Raw genomic sequence first — 20,701 nt, 5'->3', positions numbered from 1 at the left:
TTTTTTTTTTTTTCTTTACTTTAAGCAGATTGTGCTGCTCCAAGAATCCCTCTGCAGCAAGTGGGCTCATTTGTAATACAGGTTGCTGAAAGCGAAATACCATCTTCTATCAGATTCTTCTGTACATGCAATTCTTGCTGTAGTGGTCACTGAGCCATTCAACCAATATTACTTCAAATGAAACTATCATGTCAATCAGAGCTGGAATGACAGTATTATTGAGATTGTGAATTCAGTTCCAAGGAGCCAACCCAGCCAGCCCTCCTTTGAGTGGCACCAAAGCCACTAAATGCTATTACATATAACCCTAAACAAGAAGGATTAAACAAAGTTGCTCTATCCTTTCCCTGATACAGGGAAGACAAGCATGTATCCATTCTTGGCTCCTCAGCAATCAGATAGTCATTACCATTGTTCAGTGTGAAGCTAATTCTTTAAAAGTTGTGAATCCCAAGTTGTTCAGATAACGTATGTAATAGCATTTCTTCTTCCTTGCTCGGATCGCGAGAGGGTGAAGGAAGAGCTTCATGTCACTGACAGAGGCCGGGTTGGCCAGAGAATTTAAGCTTGAATTTGTCAGTTCTTCAATCAAAAGATCATTTAAGAAACCCAAATGCAAGGTTAAGGGTTAGCCTCTTAGGGGGAGGTTAGCTTGAGATGGTGATCAGGGCTAGCATATGTAAATTTGTATGTTCATTAAAGCAACTAAGGGCTTGTAGCTCTAAAGGGAAAAAATATTTCTCTGGCATTGTTGGGTGATTGTATTTCAGAGGGGATGGAATATATGACTAAAGATGATTTGAATATTGTCTGTTGTAAAAGAAAATATTCAGAGCTAATGCTGTCTATTAATTTTATAGCAGCATATTTCACTGCAAAGAGCAGGAGCCTGAGGCAGAAGGACCTGAAAGAGTTTTCAATTGGGCTGAAACACACCAACTTTTGGGTGTACTTTTCAGACCCTGTGGTCTCGTTTTCAGTCATGCTGTATGTCTCCTGTAATCCTTTTTGGGGCCAGACAGACACATCAGAAACGAAGTAGTGTAACATGCCTCTTCCTCCTGCATGTATGCATCTAGATCATTTGGATCAGGAAATTTGGTGGTGCCTCAGGACCCTTGTCCCAGCGCTGGCAAGGCAGAGCAGTGCCCTTGCAGACCTGTCTGCTGCCCTTGCAGAGGACAAACATCCAGCATGACTCATACAGTGCAAAGGAGGCTTGGGCGAGAATTAATATGTATTATTCAAGAAGTACCAATCAGGATCTTATTGTTCTAGGCAGTGTGCAGACTTATAATCAAAACTGTCATCCAAAGGCCTACAGTAACATTGTGGGAACTAAGATAAGAATAATCCAGAGACACGCTTGAAGGGCCTTAAAGAATTTATATTCCAAATACAGAATATCTGATACTAAAAAATAATATTTGACCTTGTATGAAACATCTGGTCCGTAGAATGACATTTAATGTATGGACCTGTGTTCTGCACACAGTTATTTTGGAGTCAGTGGGCCTGTGCAGTTTCTGACCCACTGCAAACTTCTCAGTCCCTAGCCGTGTAGAAAGAAATAAGTGTAGGATGGCAGCATGAAGGGAACAGATGGTGAAACCTCCTGTGTTGTTCCTGGCTTTGTGAAGCAATGAAAAGGGACACAATTAAGTTTATAAAGTCCATAATTGACTTTACCAAAACTAAAATTGGTAAGCTACAGTGTTCAGATCTTTTTGAATCTATAAATCAGCAATTCTGCTGCATGGGTCTTTAAAAAGAACAATTTTTAAAAATTGGCCACATTGAGCATGGGTTTCCCCAGCTGAGTTTACAGCAGGGAGGTAAAGAGAAAAAATAAACAAACATCACCATGTTTTGACACTTAGCTAGAAAAATTGTGGAGGAAGACCCAGTGAGCAAGACAAAAAGAGATGCTGGTTTAAAGACTGTGCAGGAACGTACTTAATCTTCGCTATAAAAATGGTAAGAGTGCTCCCAGGATTTGACCATCAAAAATTGTATTCAAAATTGTTACTGATGTGGAAAGGTTACAGATATATTCACAACTAGGGAGAATGTTTAAAAATGCTTAGATTTCATTTTCTTTGGGGTGGGGAAGGGGGAGATGACTCCTAATGATTATTGAAAAAAATCACGGTAAGGCTTTCTTTGGATGGATGATCCGGCAGCTTGCCTGGTATTGGCATTGGAGATAAACTTAGGTCTGAAAGCTCTGCTTCCTATGCTGCACCCAAAACGTATTGACTCAAAGCTTTCTGGCAGTCTGAAAGTCTGTATGCAGTTGCTATATGTGAGTTAGGGAAACTGTTGTATTCAGATCCTCTGTCCGTGTGCAATGGGGATATGTGAGAGACTTTCAAGACCTTCCTTTTCCTCTCACAGGTTTCTCCGTCCAGGTAGGTTAATAATGAATAGTGCAGCAAAAGTAGATGATCTCCCCTCTTCTCCCCCTTCTCTGAGATTGAACTGAAAACATGGATTCTTTAGGAGGCTTTTGATTGAGAGAGAAAACATGACAACAGAGAGGAGGTCTGTCAGAGTTGGATCAATTTGCCCAAACAGCTCAGTTTTTTCTGCTGACAGCATTTTAGCACTCAGAGGGGAGTTGTCAAAATCTCTCTACAGGCAACCATGTCCTTCATGCTGAGACATACCTTGTATTATCTCAAAAAGAAAGAAAGAAGTAAAGAAAAATAAGAAAGAAGACAAAGTGACTTAGATTACTGTTCTTTTAGGTCATGGAGGAAAATACCCACCCTTGTTTCATTTTTTCATCAAATAACTTAGCGTTAATCTTGTTTACTGCTTGATCACTCACTTTGAGATGGAATCTTTCCCCTCTAGCAGGGACTCTGCAGCATAGCTGAAGCTTGGCAGCAAGCTGGAAGCAGCGCCAGGCAGGCTGTACTGCCTGTCTCAAGGCTCCCATTGCAGATCAAAATAAGTGATTAATGAAGTTAGGGTGCACTGACCTGCTCGGAAAACAAATTATTCATCTCTTTGCACTTCCTTAATGAGAGCAGTTGATAAAAATACCTGTTACGAAGAAGACTGCTTTAAAGCTTTATTGTCTGGCAGTCCTTTCTGGTCTGCAGTTTCAGTGAGGAATAGTCACAGAAACCCATGGAAGATAGGAGTTAAGGTTTGTATAGTATGTGGTTGTGTGGCTGTGGAAGATGGAGTTGGTTAAGCTGGATGAGAGGATGCACATTGGGAGCCAGAGAAGTAGGCCCATGCACTGAAATTGTTTCTTGAAGGCTTGCAATCACAAGTTCCTGGAGAGAGACTTGTCTGATGTAGAAGGTGAGTGGAGGCGAGGTCTCACCTGCTTGGGAGGCATCAGAGGAGGAAGAGAGAGGATCACAGCAGAGGCAGTACCAGGGAGGTGTGATATAGGGATGGAGGCCATGTTACACACTTAGAGACATACAGGCTGGAAAATAAAGGCAGAATTGGAGGGGACATCTGCTATAGGCTGTCACAAATGGAGGAAAGCGAGAGTGACAAATTCTTGGACTACATCTCACAATATTTGAAACCGCAAGACACTTCAATTACCGTCTCCAGGCTGGTGACTCGCAGTTCTACCTGTCTGCTTCAGACGTGTCTCCTACCATGTAATCCAGCATCTCAGCTGATTTCTCTGACAACCCCCTCTGGATGCTTTGCCACTGAAATTTAAGCTCAACATGGCAAAAGCTACTGACTGATTTCGTCTTTTCCCCCACTGCTCCCCTTTCTGCATGAACAAGAGCAGTACAAGTAACAGAAAGACAGGGCTGTGTCCCAGACTCTGCCTGTGAGAAGTGAGCGTACTGTAACACATTTGGCTTTCATTAAAACCCTTGACCTGGAGTTGTGAGACGTAGCTCTCTAAATTATACTGGCAGGTGGATTAAAAGCCGTCTTAAAGGTGGTGAAGAAAGGATGCAATTGGTGAGAGTCTCCCTGGGGCAAGAAGAGAGTCTGGTGTGGGGATGGAAGGGACGTCCAGATACAATGCCACTACTGATCCCATGTGTGGTTTTTTGTTACGGTTAAACTAATAGCTGTCCCCATCCCGCCCTTGGCTCTTTTATTCTTGCCCATTTCTTTGCATCAGATCTGGCAGTGTCGCCACAGCAGCCTGAATTGGCTCTGCTCATTGAGCCGGTGGAAAACTAGTAATTACTGTTTTCGGTGGGTCGTTTTCCATCAGATCAGCTCTTGCTCGCTCTCTGCTTGCATTAATTGCCAGATCTGCTGCAAGGGAGGGGATGGAAATGCCTGGCCATGACCCAGAGGAGGGAAGATCGCTGTGAAATGGGTTAGCTATAACATGAACTGCACCCTTGGTTAAGAGTGCCCAGCTAAGAGAGATGGTGGAAACAAGAAACATGGGCAATAGTGAGAGCAGAGCAGCAAAGGGCAGGCTGTGAAGGAGCACAGACAAGGAGAAAAGAGCAAGCAACAGGGAAAAAATAAGGCAGAAACTTTTCAGAGGGAGGTAGCAGGATTCCTTCTCCCACCAAGAGAGGGAAAACAAAGATTAAATCTTTTGATGGCAAGATCTGCTGCTCAGCACCAGCGAGGAAGCAGTGGGCAGCCCCGAGAAGATACCTCTCAAAACAACATAAGGAACAATTTTGCCTCTGCAGGAGATGAACTGAATGGCTTTGGCTAGGTTTGCCCCCAGAAGCTTTTCCTAACTTCTCCATCCCAAGATTTATCAGCCTCATCTGAGGCAGAACAGGCTGGGCTTGACCCACTAAGGCAGTTGGAAATGTCCTGTTTGACTTTTGGGACAAGAGCAGAGTAAGGATGGGAGGAACTGGCCCAGCACTCTTCATATCAGATTAAATCTTTGAGAGGTGGCCAAGAAAACCTCTCTGGGCTTTGCTGTAATCACCGTTGCTAAACCCTCACTGGGTAGTTTGTGGTTACCGATATTCATCATTTGCCCCAAGGCTCTGAGGACTGCATTGCTCCAAATCCCTTGGTCTCCTCTGCACCAAAATCCCTCTCCTCCACCCCTCTGTTTTCCAGTGCAGGTGACTGTTAAATTGTATTTCATGGCACAGTGAGTCCATCTGGGAGGGGAAGAATAGTATGATGTGTTGTTTCTTTAGCCTGCTGGGCAAGCTTTCTGAGAGCAAACCCCCCAGAAAAAAACATGCAACTCTGAAGGTCAGATCCCTGCCTTGGGAAAGCCAGAACTGGATACGACCTTCCTCCACGTGCTGCTGTATGGGGGGAAGATAGGAGGTCTTTAACGTTGCTTAATTATAAAGGCACGTGTGAAATATTTCCTGGGTTTTTTTCTTCTTCTTCTTCCTCGCTGGCCCTTCTACCAGGCTCTCATAATTGCAGAGTAAATTCTGGGGCGTGTGCTGGAGGATGCAAAGTATCGCTGGAGCCAAGGTGCTGCTAAATCAAATGTTTTAAGTCCTTAATAGAGGGCTGAGGTTCATCTAAACACAAAACAAAAATTACAATGTTTTCACAGCAAGACAAGGAATCTCAGTGTGACTTGAAGAAGCTTCTTCACCTCTGACTTCAGCTGGGACATGAGTTACTGAGTACTAAATGCTCCTTTGAAAATACACAGCTGCCACTAGTGAAAAGCCTCCAATTGCTTCAGCTGCTATAATACTCAGGCAGTTTTTAACCCATTTTTGGGCATTATTTTTGTCCTTATTTTTGCTTGCAGTTCAAACCTAGCCTAGGCCCTCCCGGGTAATGGCTGTCACATGACAGACAGTTTGGTCATCGAAAAAGGCCATTTTGATTTCCTTCCTCACATGGTTAAGGCTGTTGTTTGTTGTGACAGATTCAAAGCAGGAATAAGTATATCCACGGAAAAGACTAGTCCGTTTTATCACGCTTTCTGTTCACACAAGCACTGCTTTTGGACTTGCCTTTACTCTAAAACACGAGATGCATGTGCAACAAGGACTTAGCCAAACATCTCCCCAGCTCATGCCTCTCCCTGCATGCTTTATCAAGCTTTCTTCCTCGACTCCCAGGTTTTCTTTGTGTTTGGCAGCCACCATGGCTGAGCCTGCAGGTTGCTTGGGTCAGTACTGGGGAACTTGGCCGCAGCTTGAGACAGGCAGTTGAGAACCCACCTCTTGCTTTTTGTCTGCAAATTGGTGAGTTTTTCTATTGACCCCTCTCTTTGGAAGGCAGAGAAGAAAAATGCACATATCAAAGCAGGTGTTTAGTTGAAAAAAAAAAAGGCAAAATGCTGCATCTCCTACACTCAGACTTTAAATTACCTGTAAGATAAGATGCATGAGCACACAATATTGGCACTTGAAAGAGCTGATATTTTATATATTTTATGACAGCTTCAAAAGCAATGTTTAGCTAAACAATATATAAAGTTGCAATGTTATAACTTTGCTCCTGTCAAGAACAGCATGGGAGAAGAAGCATTTGCTCGTTATGCTGGCTTTGCACAGGCATGGATTGTAGGCTCTCTGTCAATGCCCATTGAGGCTGCCGGATTCAGTAACCTCCATTTTCAGAAGGCAGCCATGACCAGGAGCCAGCAGTCCCTCCACGCACAGCCATGCTTGCAGGTACCCTACTTTTTCTGATGCAGTTGCTTTAAGCTTGTGTATGAAATACAAGAGGCAAAATGGCAAGAGAGCAGAGACAATGTAGTCAAAGAACGCCCTTTGGAAAAGACAGTTTTCTTGTATTCAGAGGCATGCATGGTTTCAAGGGAAGGACAGGGAAATAACCCTGGGAGGGAGAGAATAAGAGAGAGTGGATGAGTTACAGCTACCCTAAGGAGTTAAAAGGGCAATGAAAGATGAAAGAGAGATGTACAGATGAAAGAGAGATACTCCATAAAAGTCCATGAATAAATGAAGCGGTGGACAGAATCAGTGCTAACTCTGACATGTCTGAGGTAGAGAATGGCTTTATAAAAGCTTTATTTAAAAAGAAAGCTTTTAATGCAAAATGGAAAAGGGTGGGCAGTGAGGAAATGATGTTTTGTAAAGATAGTCACTGATGAAAGGCAGAAAAAAAGGCTGCCAGAAGTCTGAATATATGCCGAGTAATAGGTCTGAATGAAATGTGTTTAATGGCACGTCAGAAGAGTTTGTTAGCAAACCTACCAGCTTTTTAATTTCTGTCTCCATATGTTTTTATATTTGCCTACATATTATGGAGTTCAAAAAGACTTGTGAGTGGAGAAAAAAGGGCAAGAAAAAAAAAGTACTAATTTTGGAAATTAAAGAGCATGAGAGCGATGATCCTGGAAATTGCAATCCAACAAAGTGGAATGTAGTCTTCAGTTAGACAATAAATTAGATTTTTGAAAACATCTCATTAACAGTTAGAGGAGTACAGAAATGTGGCCAAAAAATAATGTTGTTTCTACAGATCAGATCATCACGGACAAACTGGACTACTTTTAAAAATTGAATTGTTCAGTTACATGGGAAAAAAGGCCATGACGTGCAAAGCATACTTTATCTGTAAAGATAATAGTAAAATTGTCAGTATGTTTTCCAAGACTTTTACTTAGAATATATATTCAGCATACCTAGTGTGTGCCCACCCCATTGTTATAAAAAAAAATTATGTAAAGAACTGAAATCAAAGTCTCAGGAATCGACGTGCAGTTTCACGGTTATTAACTTATTAGTGATCCAAGTGAGTGGGTAAGCAGAATGAGGGATTAAGTCCATGGAGATAGCTGCGTTTGGAGGTACTGACAACAAGGGGCATAGGAGAGGGAAGGCATGGAAGCACCGGGTTATCAGACATACTGGCACTAAATTTAATTAAATCCTCTGCATGCGATTCTAGCTAGGCATAAGAAGGATTTTGAGAAATGGTGAGCACCTGGAAGACAAGAACATACCAAAAGAGGCTGGAAAATGGGTGGGAAAATGAGCAACAGATGCAGTCTGACATGGCAGAAAAAAATGTGTTGCAGTGATCTCCTCTGGATGAGGACAGTAGAGAAAGGGGACTTTCACCCCTAAGACAAATGGTTTGAAGGATGATTGTTTAAAAAGTACATCTCCTGGTGGCTTCTCATTTCTGCTCCTGGAGCTGAGAAAAGGCATGAGGGAGAACTGCAATTCGGGTGCACAGCTGTCCATGGCCACCACAGTACCATGGGCCCTGACCAGAGGACCAGTAGGAAAAAGTGACGTCCAGCCATTTTGGTTATTTACTTATCTTCATGGCATTGCCAGCACCAGACCTTCAGGAGGCAAGTAATCAGATGTTTAAGAGGTGTCTCATCAGATGTTTTAAGAAGGCTTATGTTTAGTTTAGTAAATGTTTGTGTTCTTTCTCTTTGCTTTTGAGGGTTTGAATCTTCCAGTTTTATGTTTTCTATTCAGGTTTTTTCTGTAACAGTGCACAGTAAAATCTCAGGGAAAAAATAAGCAAGGCCCAAGCAAAAAGGTTTCCTGCGTGCATACATGACGATAGGAGTTGTGCTCTAGAAAAATCAAATGCGACGGGCACTGGAAAATCGGCATAGGGTCAGGAGGGAGGTCTGCCCTGTTAGATGGTAAAAACACTGGGTATGTTTCCAAAAAGGATTGGGGGGGGAAGCGCTTTTAATAGGTAAACAGATGAGACTGCTTTGTTGCTGCTTTCCTTGGTTAGTCCATGCATTCGTAGATTTTTTTTTTTTTTTGTACTTTTATATCATAGCATCTGTAGATGACTAAATCACTTAGGGGCAGATTTTTGAAGATGCGTGGATGTTTATTTTCTGTCTATGAGTATCCAGATCCCTTTAAAAAAAAAAAGAATGCCTTAGGCCAAGCTATTATGTTTCCTTCAGTCTTCACAAAACATTATTTTTGTTCTTCTAAGTTGTTGTCTTTTTAAAATGCGTTGCATGTCTCATGTGTCAGGCCTGAAAATAGTGGCCAGCCAGGCACTTTTTCTAATCCGTAAACATCTCCCCTGTTTCCTCTGTCCAAGGAAGGCTGTGTCACCAGGTAGACTTTCAAGGTCATATGTATATTTTGCTCCCAGAATTGCTGCTACCAAACATGCTCCTCTTCCCATTGCCACAGCACGTGCATATGGCCTGGCAACTATGGATGCCATATGTCTGTCCTCATTGATAAGAGGTGGCGTGAGGAGACGACAGGGAGTTTGTGGCTACCTGTGTCACATTTGCTGCTTGTCCTGTCTCACCTGACATGGTTTTGACACTTAGGCAGTGTTGGCCAGACCTGAATCCCTGTGGTATGGTACAAAAAAAGCAGACAAGGACTGACCCACGATTGTTTTCCAGTGTTAGCCCTTGTTGACTGTTGCTCCCCTGCCCTGCTCCGGCCGCTCATGGTGAGTCATGGCCGTCAGCCGTGTCAGTGGCCAGACCTTGCCGGCAAGAAGAATAAGGGAAACAGAGCCCAGTCTTAGCAATTAGATATGAAATTGGCTACTTCATTGCACGTTACTTTGATTATTACAATTCATTGCTGTTTACTTTTTTACCTGGGAGACAGCTGCAGAAACACCAGATGGTTATAGTGAGGGTGGGATTTTGAGAAGGCTGTGCAAGCTGTTAGGATATGAGGCATGTCCAACTTACCATCAGCAGCATAGACATCTTGGTATTTTGTTGGAAGCCGGCTTTTTTTTTTTTTTTCTTAAAAAAACCCAAACAACAAAACGAACTAGAAACCGAGCCACTTATTTAAAGAGGTGCAGTTATTTCTGGAATAGCCTGCAAAATTTGGGAAGGACCTGACACCAGCTATTTCCTCTCTTATAGGCACAGGTAGCAGGCCAGTATTGGTTAGTGTGTGGGCAGCTCTTCAGGTCGAAGAGTGGTCAATCAAATAGGCTTGTGGGTTACTAGATGTGCAGGGAGAAATGAAAGCCTGACAGCTGGAGAGATGGTCACATAGGCAAGGAAGGTCATGTCCCACCTCCTGGTGCTGCAGCATTGTCAGCTCAGACCCAACATGAAAGAAAAACAGCTTAAGACCAGGCAATTTGGAGAGGGAGATGTTGAGAGTTTATGCCATCTCTTTTGTCATTAAGGCTTTCACATTCCCCTTTTCAAATGTTTTTTTTTTCAGTAGCTGGAACTGGAGAGGGGGAGATTGGAGTCACTCATTCCTAGAGCTGGGGTTTGAACTAAGCATCTGAAACTGCAAAACTCATGCAAAGCAGACTGGGACTTGGCAAAACCTGTTCTGTCAGTCTTTGCGACTGACTTGACCTGCACCAGTGACATCAGCGTCAAAATCTGGTATAGGTCCATGGGTAAAATTGTGGTTTTTAATGGAGTCAGTGGCAAAACGTAATACGATTAAAGCCAGAGGGACCATTACTCTGATCTTGTAGTTTGGCCCCCTGACTCAGAGTTTTATCCATGTGCTTGTGTACCAGTCCCATTTCCAGGGCACCCTGCTTCAGGCACCCCCCATGCTTCCCTTCCCTCAACCCTCTCAGATGTCACCATTGCCAATAATAGTAAAATCAAAGAAAAAATGTGATTCAGTTGATTAACAAGAAGGTTTACAAGGTATCTTGATCCTGAATGTATAATTGGGGCCACGGATAGCAGTGGAGAGCTCCTTGTATGGGAAGACTGTGATGAGTCTGAAGAGCAATTAAGTTGGCATTCATGCCCAGAAAATTAAGCACAACAATTGTTTGCATTGCATTTTTATAGAAAGAATATTAAAACCCAAAATTTGATTTATTAGGATTGCAAGAATTGTACAGTCTAACAGAAGCCTAGTTTGATTTTTTTTTTTTTTTGGAGTACTGTGTTTTGCATGAGCAGCCAGTAGATAAAAGCTTTCTGCAACTTGTGTCATTTATCACAAGAGAGCATTTGATGCTACTGCTTCCTCCATATTAGGTAAAAGCTTTAATAAAACATTCATAAACTTCCGTAGTTATTACTGAATTGTAATGAATGTCTAAACAAACTCACAGATGTTTTGTAGTCTTTTATACACTGTGCAAGTATCTTCTTTTCTCCAGCCTAGACCTTTAAGGCTGCAGAATCATTCTTTTCGGTATTGGGGATCACTTGATCCCAAGAAGACCAGGTGATAAAAAAGACTTTAAAAAAAGGACAAAACCAAAACCATGTGTTAGCAATGTGCACATAGGGCAGAAAAGGCGAGCAGTGACCTGGACTGCATTAAGCAGAGCATAGCCGGCAGGTCGAGGGTGGTGATCCTGCCCCTCTGCTGGGGGTGGTGAAGCGCTTCTGGGTGTTGGGTCCAGGGACAAGGACTTACTGAAGCCAGTCCAGCAAAGGGCCACAATGATGATTAAGGGATTGAAAGGGATTAAGGGATGTGGGGAGAGGCTGAGAGAGCTGGGACTGTCCAGCCTGGACCAGGGGATCTTACAGATTTGTATAAGTACCTGACATGGGGAAATAAAGAAGATGGAGCCAGGCTCTTCTTAGAGGCATAAAGTGACAGGACAAGAGGCACAAATGAAATACAGGAAATTACACTTAAACGTAAGGAAAAGCTTTTTGTTTTTCCTGTGAGAGTGGCCGAGCACTGGTACAGGTTGCCCAGAGAAGTTATGGAGTCTCCATCCTTGGAGATATGAAAAATCAGGCTGAACACTTGCCATGGACTTTTGTTGCCCTTGGGCTGGGCTAGGTGATTTCCAGAGCTCACTGCCAACCTCAGCTATTTTGCATTTCAGTGGTATCTTTGATGGAGCAATGGGGTATGGTTATAAGGGCACTGATCCTGCACATTGAGCATCTTGGAGTGAGAGCAGACTGCCTGCCTGTTTCTGCTGCAGAACCGAGCAGCTATTAAGTGATGACTTCTGCTCACTAATGACATCAAGTGGATTTTTAACATGTAAGCGAGAAGGGGAAAGCAGGGTAACTCGTTATTAGCTATGGGTTTGCCTGAAGCAGATTTCCCATGTTAAAGCACTTAAAGCAAATATAGAATTTATGATGTGTCAGTAGATTTTAAACCTGAATAACGTCCAGTTGTTGTAATGGCTAATAATGCAAATTATTTAAGTCAACCTCAGCATAAAGCAGTAAATATGCCCTGCCCATTCAGACACACTTCTTTTTTTTCCCCCTTTCCCATTAATATTTTATCCCCCTGAAGAGATGTTTTCAACGTATTATGTGAACCAGCATACTGCGCTTGTGGTATTCCTGGATGTCATTACAAAGAAGCCCAAAGACTGTACCGCTGCTCTGCTGCCTGTGACGCTAGCTTTGAAATTGCTTGGAGCAACAACAGCAAGTGTCAACAGGGAGCTGTATTAATTATTTGGAATGCGTCTCATAAGGGGAATCAACTGCTTTTATTGCAGCACGAATATTACTTGAAACGGGAAGGTTACTCTAACTGGTATCGTAATCTATGTATCATTAACTTTCCATGTTTAGAAAAAGAGATTAACAACCCTGTAAATGGTTACAGTAAATAGATGAATTATAACAACAAGTTTTTATTATAAATAGAAGTTTCTCGATATAGTTACCTCCAAATTACTGGAGAAGAATTGAGTCTTTAGCAACTGGGAAACTGCATGGTGGTGATGGGAACCAAAAAGCTTCCACCCAGGTGAAAGCAATGCTGAGCTCTTCAAACTGATATCTATGTCTTCTCCAGGTGGGGAAAACAGATGCATTTGTACTTCATACCACTCTTCCTTCAAAAATTGCTGTGACACAGAAATGCTTGCTTCCCTCTTAGAGTGAGATTAACAGATTGAATGGGCTTGTGTGAAATCATTTGTCTTCTGTGGCATATGGCCTTTTAAGAACATCATGCAAGATGTATGCGGTAGTGGTAAAGCAGGTTTAACTAAAGTTCAGCACAGTGCCCATGTCTGTATGGAAAAAGCAAAAGAAATGGGAGTGTTTTCAACTTCTCATAGGTGTCTCCACAAAATGGAAGCTCATTGTGAAAAATGCACAAGGGAACAGAATACTTGTGAACCTGTTTTGAATCCAGTGCCATAAAAACACTGTATGTTTAATTTTAGCCCTGATAGATCTCTGTAGGAAACAGCAGAACTAAAACACTTATTTGTCCACAGGGCAGGCTCACCATGGGCAGGTTTCCTACATTGCCCCGCCGATTCACCTTGATTCCGATCTGGAGAGACCGCCATCCAAGGGTGAGTCAGTGACACAGTCTCCATGCACATGCATTTCGAACCAGCCATAGGTGTGAGTGCATATCATTCATTTATTCATAGAGCCTCCATGGTAAAGTTACCACCCTCCATCGAAGGACACTCTTGGGAGCAAATTAATTCCTGTGAGAGAGCTGTATGAGAGATGACCTTGTCCCATGTGCCCCATTATATAGTTTTGAACATGCAATCTTGTTCACAAGCTATTTTGCACTTCCCACTAGTTTACTTCTGCAGGGACAAGTATACCTTAGGTCCTGCCCTCTACCTTACTCCTTTCCTTCCTAATGACAGTGCACAGGCACAGGGGGCTGGTGGCAGTATGCAAAAAGGCAGATTTCAGCTGCCCCTCAGGTGAGTTAAGGTACAGAAGTGATTGTACGGTGGTTCATGCCTGGATTCAATCCATGTTGCCATTGCTCAAGGTTTTTTCTAGAGCTGATGAGGGGACATGTTCACTCTAGAGGATGACTCAAATTTTGGGTGAGCTGGTTGCCTTTGGGAGCAATGCTACTAGCCGATGTGTATGGAGTGAGTACAGAATAGTGCTGAGAAAGGTGCCTCTTGAATGCTGCAAATAAAGTTATATGAATGTGAGTCCTTGATTTCTCTGCCCCATTTGGAGGAACACCCTCTGGCTGTGTTGTGATGAACCCCTAGTGTTTGCCCCTGTGGCCGGGGGAAATGGGTTTTGCCCCAAAGAAAGCATCCATGCTGGTGCAGACTTCTTACACCTCCCTTCGCTCCTTTTAATTAGGTCGTCAATATTCCGGTAGGATATCAAGATGAGCAGCTTGCCATTCTTGGAATGGATAATAGCAAAGCTAAAATCAAGCAGGTGTTTGGAGGAATTTCTTGGTCAGCTCCAGCAATGTGTTTGAACATCAAACACGGAACATTGTAGAAGAAAAGAAGGGGAGGAAGAGGACAACCAAAGCATGTTAGCAAGGAGATGTGCTATAGGTTAGGTTTGGTTGTTTTGGCTTTTTTCTTTCCTTTTTCCTACTCTCCAAAAGGTGCTACAGTTGCAGAAAGGGTACAGGATTGATTTTTGTAGTGATTGTTGCTATTCTGCCCCAACACTGTAAGGCTATGAGTATGTGTTTGTGTGTGCACATTTTTCTCCGAGTGCTTACAACTGAAAATGCAATGTGTTAATGCAAGATTAATCTGGATAGGCACACTGTCATTATGTAATATGAAGAAAGCTGTCTTCTATATCTCACTTCGTTATCCATCTCTAATATCCTGGGAGACAAAAAAACCTTTGTGTCGGTGAATTGCAGCTGCAACTGCAAACCCTGCTCCTCCAAGTGGCCCAAGGACTTTGTGGGCTAAATGAAAGCATACTGTTAATGCTCTTGGTGTGAAAGGCTCCCTTAGTTCTGAGAGAGCTTTTCCACCAGCATCCATGTGGGTAGATCTGTTATTTATGATCGAGTAAATATTTGCTGGTTTGTTTTTTTTTTCCTTTTGTAAGTGTGAGTGTGTGTTTTCTTAGCTGATGCAGTAACAAAAGCTAAGGAATTGACCCTTGCTACACAGAAGCACCCTCAGCACTATTATTCCTTGGTGGTTGCTCTTGCATCTCTGCAAGGTGGAACCATGTGCTGGGTGATGGAGCTTGCGTGTGAGGATACTGGATTCACAGTCCTCTCTCCAAATCTGGTCTTGTCATGAGTTAGGCTGGTCACATACAATCTCCTTGCAGTCCACAACCTCCATTCAGCTTTAAGGGAACTCCCCTGAGATTTGATACATGCATTTGAGATTGTCAGCTTCTTCTAAGCCACCTGAAAACCTCCAGTTCTGTGGTAAAATTTACTGCCTTGCTTTTTTAGCAGAGCGCTCCAGTAAGGCACCTTCTTGCTCAAGTCTGTCTTTGATATTGGATCTGATGATTCAGAGCTTACTTAGAGTAGGTCAATGTAAATACTTGCCATGGGGTCTGGAGCAGCCTATGGAAGACTCAAGGACACTGGAACAGCAGCAGCTAAAGAAGCTGTGCCTTGCGTTCTCCAAGATAAAAGAGCTAAAGACTAACAAAAATCTTCGGTGATCTGCCATTTGTGAGGGCATAGCTAGCTCTGCAAGATGAATGGCACTGCTGCCGGGAGCAGGGCAAAGTGGGTCAGGCAGCACAGTTGTGGCGCTTGCAGAGAAGGTAAAATGGAGTTTATCCAACATAAACTGCTACATTAACTGTTTCCACCAGGGCTTCCACCCCCCCCAGTTGAGAGATCTTAAAGAAAGAGCTGCTTAGGGTGGAAGGACCAATATTATGGCTGCCACGCACTGGTAAAAGGACTTGAATCCCCTTGTGTAACTTAATAGGAGAGGGCCAGGGAGGCAGCCAGCTTTGAAGGCATCAGTCTATTAGCTGATGGCTAGAGGGTGTTGAAAACATAGTAATTGTTTCCTGGGGGAAGAGCAAGGCTTTCTGCTGGCCCTGGGATCTAGGACATGTAGCTCTGCTTGCACACCTGCTGCCTCATTTCCAGCCTCAGTGCCCAAAATCCATTAGAGTGTTGTAATAACAATGATTTAATTTTTTTTTCCCAAGTGTATGAGGGTCATTAAGTGGGTTTTTTTAGCTATATTTTCTGACACCTTAGGACATGCTCAGGTCACATCCCAAGCTTCATCCCATAACCACAAGAGCATTTTTAAACAAAAGAGGCAAAATCACCTCTGTCCTGAAGCTCTCGTTCACACTCCACATTTCCAGTAGCTGGAACTCTAAAGGAAGAACAGCATGATGACAGTTGTCATAAAGCACTGATGCTGTTGCTTTGATGCTCTTTATTTCCTTTCCGCATTCCCCCTTGCACTGAGCTGAACACCAGGTGCAGGTCAATATTGCACTTAGAGTGGCAAAAAGAAGAAGCCAACATAGAATTTTAATTGCAATAAATGGAAATAGAGCTAGAATAGGGATATAAAAGCATCTTTCCTTCCCCTATTATTAAAAAACGATACAGCTTTAGTTCTCCTGTGGGTCTATGCAGTTGCAATTCTCAGCTGGCAGATCTATTTGTAACTGCCTCTTCCTTCTCCTTTTTAAAAATTTTATCACTGGTGACATTTACACACATTGTTTATGCATGCAGGGCATTTTTACCTGCCTTTCAGAATCCTGATGCTAGTAGTGAATAGAGTATAAACTGCAGTAGTTTACTAGTACATTAGTGTCATCGTGCATTACGGGGTAATTACTCTGCGCCACTGCTCTGTACAGTAATGCAGTAATGACACTGTAAATCGCTTAATAGAAATGAGGCCCTGAATCAGCATTTTTTATCGACACTTATCTTATTGCCCACCCCTTTTTTAATTAGATGGTATTTTAAAATTAGTTCCTTATATGAAGCACTGTTAACCATTATTTTTACACCTTCTCTCAGTCTAAACATCCAAACATGATTACATGATTTTTACACAATTGTTTACACCATCTATATGCAGAATAATTCCAGGGGTAGCTGAGACCTCAGGTTGTGATCTCATAGACTGAAGATTAAACCTGTGTTTAAAAATGGATCGTTGGTTACTGACAATAGCAAATGAGGGTGATGCTGATACTCTGGCTTAGAAAAGGATTTTATGGAATTATCATATATAGCAATAAATTAAATTTAGCATTTGGACTTAAATTCTGCCAGGTACTAAAACACAGCAAATAAGTGAATTAAACTCACCGAGTCCACACTCTAAAACTATTTATAAAGCTTTATGGACACAGATTTTAGCGTATATGTGGAATCGTATTAAACGTGAAATATATGCCTGGTGTTTAAAGCTTGGCAGTCTGAGGAGCTCTCCTCCCCTGTTGAGCTAGCATTTTGCAGAGCTTTCCTTCAAAGGTGAAGCGCAAGGAGCAGATGTCTTGGAGATTGATAAGCTTGAAGTCAGTACATTTCCAAAACACAAATTGATAAGCAAAACTATTTATTGGTCCCCAGTTCTAGAAATAAATAGCAAATAAAGGAGGGATGGGAGGTTCTCACCCTTCTGTGCGGATTTCTCTAGCCAGTGAGGTTGTTTTGGACCCACTTAAGGCACTGTGGGTTTTTTTTCCTGTAAACCTCAGTTGTGAGGTTCAGCCTTTGTAGACACAGAATCTCTCCCTACCCCTTGGGCAGCACGTCAGGGAGAGAGCCAGATGTTTTGCTACCCCTTTTTTCTCCAGTTCAGTGGTGTGTCCCTTTGTGCTTTCTTCCTTCAAAAGCTGGATCCATTCTGCCATTTTTCTCTTCCTTTGCATTTGCAACGTCTGAGGGAGAACCGTTCCTGAATGTCAGAAGCACAGAGAAATCTTATTCCCCAAAAGAGAGCAGGTTTTTGGATGCACGCATTCTGGATCTTTTTTTTTTTTTTTCTCCCAAAGGTCCGAGAAAGGGTCGATGGCTTTGCAGATGATGTGGGAGGATCTGACAGCTGGGCTCATTGCACAGCTCTGGTCCTCCTTCCCAGGTCCAGAGAAAGGGGAGCACCAGGCAACAAGGCCCAGTGGCACTCCTTGCCCTAATTTAAGCCGACACATGGGGTCACGCATCCAGTGCTTGCCAGGCCCTGATACACCAGCTCTCCTGCCTCTCCCTCCCCGCATCCAGTGCTATGAGAAAGGTGCTGTTCAGGAGTCCCTGCTCTGAGCAGGCACCTCCTGTTTCCAGGCTTTTTCATTTTCTGCTTGAGTCCCCCTGGGAAAGCCATTCCCTCAGCTTGAGAGTCCTTTACAGTGTCCCCCTGCTTCTCTCCACGGTCCTGCTTTTACCCATCCTGGTGCCTCCCTTTAGAGTTAGTTACAGCTGTATGCTTCCAGCTTCTTAAGGCGAACTTCCAGCTGCCTGATTTTGAAGAGGTCTGTACAGATTTGTCATGTTTTTTTCTCATGATGAGCAGGCTCATTTAAAGCCCTCAACCTCCAGGCTGGAGATGACTCTTCAAACAGCTCAGTGTGGCAATGGGGTGGGTTTTGGGCAGCGTGGTAGATGCAGGCGCAGGGATGCATTGCCAGGTATGGAGCTTATTTGAGTTGTGAAGACAATGGAGGGGTGAGCTCTGATATTGGGATGCCATGCTTTTCTCACTCTTATCCAGAGCTCTCCAAAAATCGGTCATTGTGGCTCAGATCCATGCCAAAACGTCCACCTTCTGGGACTACACTGATTTCCATGAAGCAGGCAGCTGCTTTGAACACGGGCCATGCTCTGTATTTATTAATTCCTCATTAGGTATCATGGGTGGCGATAACTGGTATCATAACTGGAGTAGCCAGAGCTCCTGGAAATCTGGCAGCCAGCCTGCAGTCCTCCTGTTTGCTTGTTATCATCAGCAAGGTCCCACTTTATATGTCCTGTAGCTATCCATAGTCAGAAAGAGTTAATTGCATGCCGTTTGCTGTTTTCTTTTTTGCTATGGTGTTGAATTGTTGCTCTTATTTCTTTGGAATGTGTGTTTTCTTTGCAGAGGGGCACCTCGGGGCATTGCTGTTTATTTATAAGATAACAGCATTCGCTCTAGCAGAAAGCCGGAGCTAACAAAGTCTCTCAAGGAGGAGTGCTAAATCCTGTATGCTGGTGGGAACTGTTCAAAGTATTTACACTTTAAAATATTTAAGGATTTGGGGTTTTTTTTTGTTTTTGTTTTTTTTTTTGGGGGGGGGAACGGTCTGAGTGATGTTTAACACCTTTTCCATTATTCCTAGTCATCTTAAAAAAAAAAAACAAAAAAAGCCCTTTTTAACTGGGTTTTTTTAACAGCTAGCTGCTGCCTTGTAAAGTTTTGCTATGGAGATCAGCATGACCTGTGATTTAAAGATGCCTTGAAGTGTTATTCTTTGTAGGCTGTTTGAAGTTACCATATGACCTGATGAGCTCAAAATGGACATCGACATAGACATCTACCCAGGAGATTCTTTTGACAGTGGGTTTCATTTTCCGCTGTACTGAGTCGTGCCACTCGCCATCAGCGGTGGAAGTTTTCACCCACCTGACAGTGGCAACAGCTGGAAAGCAAAGTCAGCTATGGCGGTGCACCCTCAAGCATCACTAATCTAAAGTGAATGTCCTATTACCAGCTTGAAAAAAAGCTGTTGAACCAATTCAATGTGGAAAAAAGAGCGCAGTGCTGCATACAGCATGAGACCCTTCTTAAACTTTTTTTTTTATCCCTTTTCTGCCAGACTAATTTTTGGCTACACTTCTCTTTCTGAAATATTTATAAGGCAAATAACTGTTTTAAATGAGCAGATGGGGGAGACATAAGACAAGCTGTTAAATTAATAAACATGTGTGGTGCTTTATCAGTAAGGGAGCCCATTTTGGCATTTCTTCTGGATGATTTGTATGGCCTATCACCATTGCACCTGGTGCAGGGACAAGAAATGGGCACTTAATAACCAAACAATGTGCAAACTCCTTCCATTATAACTTCATTATGTCAGATATAATCATCTATAACTAGATGTCAAATACATAATTTATGTCCAGCTCCCCTGTGAAACAGTGACCATGTGAATGAATGGCCCCATTAATGGGAAGGAGCTTTTACTGTAACTTTTCCCCTCCTGGTACATGGTCCATTTTGTCATCTGGTATTAATTCTGAATCATTTCAGGGCTGCAGAAAAATGCCTATTATATTTATATTTGTGTAATGGGAGAAGATGGCAAGTAAATCATATGTGAGATTGTATTTCAGGTCCACTGATTTCCTAAGCCATATGCCTGTTTAAAAGAGAATAGGATCGGTCTCCAGCTCTTTGATTGAGAGGCATAACTGGCCTTCATTTTACCCATCCAGAGACTTAGAAAAGCCGTACAAAGTGAGGTAGCGCTTCCTGCCAGAGCCCTCTGCCACAGTCAAGGAGCTTAGCCACTGGAAAGTCTTTATGTGCCACTGCAGCCATGATGCTTGCGTCTTTTGTTGTATGTTGCATCTTCTCTCGTGTTGCGTCATGTGGTGCATATAGTGCAATTCTATGCTTCATGATATATGTGGAGAAGTGTGTCATCATCACCTGAAAGGATGCAGGATAGGACAACGACGTTTTTCGAGAGGAGTCCTTCGGAAGCATATGTGTGTGTTAGAGCAGGACATAGGATCCCAGTTGTTCTGTGCAGGGTCTATGGATATTTGCAAATGAAATAGGTACACATTCAAAGTATCAGGTTGGCGTGGGTCCCTTTATGAAAGGCCTTTTATACATTTTTATGATTTAAATTTTTTAATATATGGCTTTGGTTTTGGGGTTAAAACCCTGGTGGAGAGCAACTCAATACTCTAAATCTGCCAAGACGGTTTGTTAGTAATACATCTAGGAAGATGCCTCTGATGTAGCACTATTGGTATATTATTGGTATATTGTTACTTAATAAGAACGTGGTTTATTCTGTTGCAGCTACAGGGTTAATATTTGTTTTATTCTTCCTCAGGTATAAATCTGGATGAAAAATTATCCAGTTAACACCATTTATAATAGTAGATGACTTCTTAGTGTGTAATAGAGTTTCCCATTGTCAGTACAAAATGGTTTTAAGACTAGATAATGAATG

General features: G+C 42.7%; 1 protein-coding gene across 1 annotated transcript in view; it reads left to right on the top strand.

The window, feature by feature from the left end:
- The window catches only part of LPHN3 (latrophilin 3), a 277,537-nt gene that overhangs the window by 119,497 nt on the left and 137,339 nt on the right, over nt 1-20,701 (top strand). Inside the window, exon 6 of the mRNA XM_009884017.1 lies at nt 13,048-13,128. Within this exon, the coding sequence (XP_009882319.1) occupies nt 13,048-13,128 (81 nt within the window). The remainder of the gene's footprint in view (nt 1-13,047; nt 13,129-20,701) is intronic.

The sequence above is a fragment of the Charadrius vociferus genome, unplaced genomic scaffold (assembly GCF_000708025.1).
Source record: "Charadrius vociferus isolate BGI_N301 unplaced genomic scaffold, ASM70802v2 scaffold4, whole genome shotgun sequence".
Lineage (NCBI taxonomy): Eukaryota > Metazoa > Chordata > Aves > Charadriiformes > Charadriidae > Charadrius > Charadrius vociferus.
This window is presented reverse-complemented; position numbering and strand designations above follow the sequence as displayed.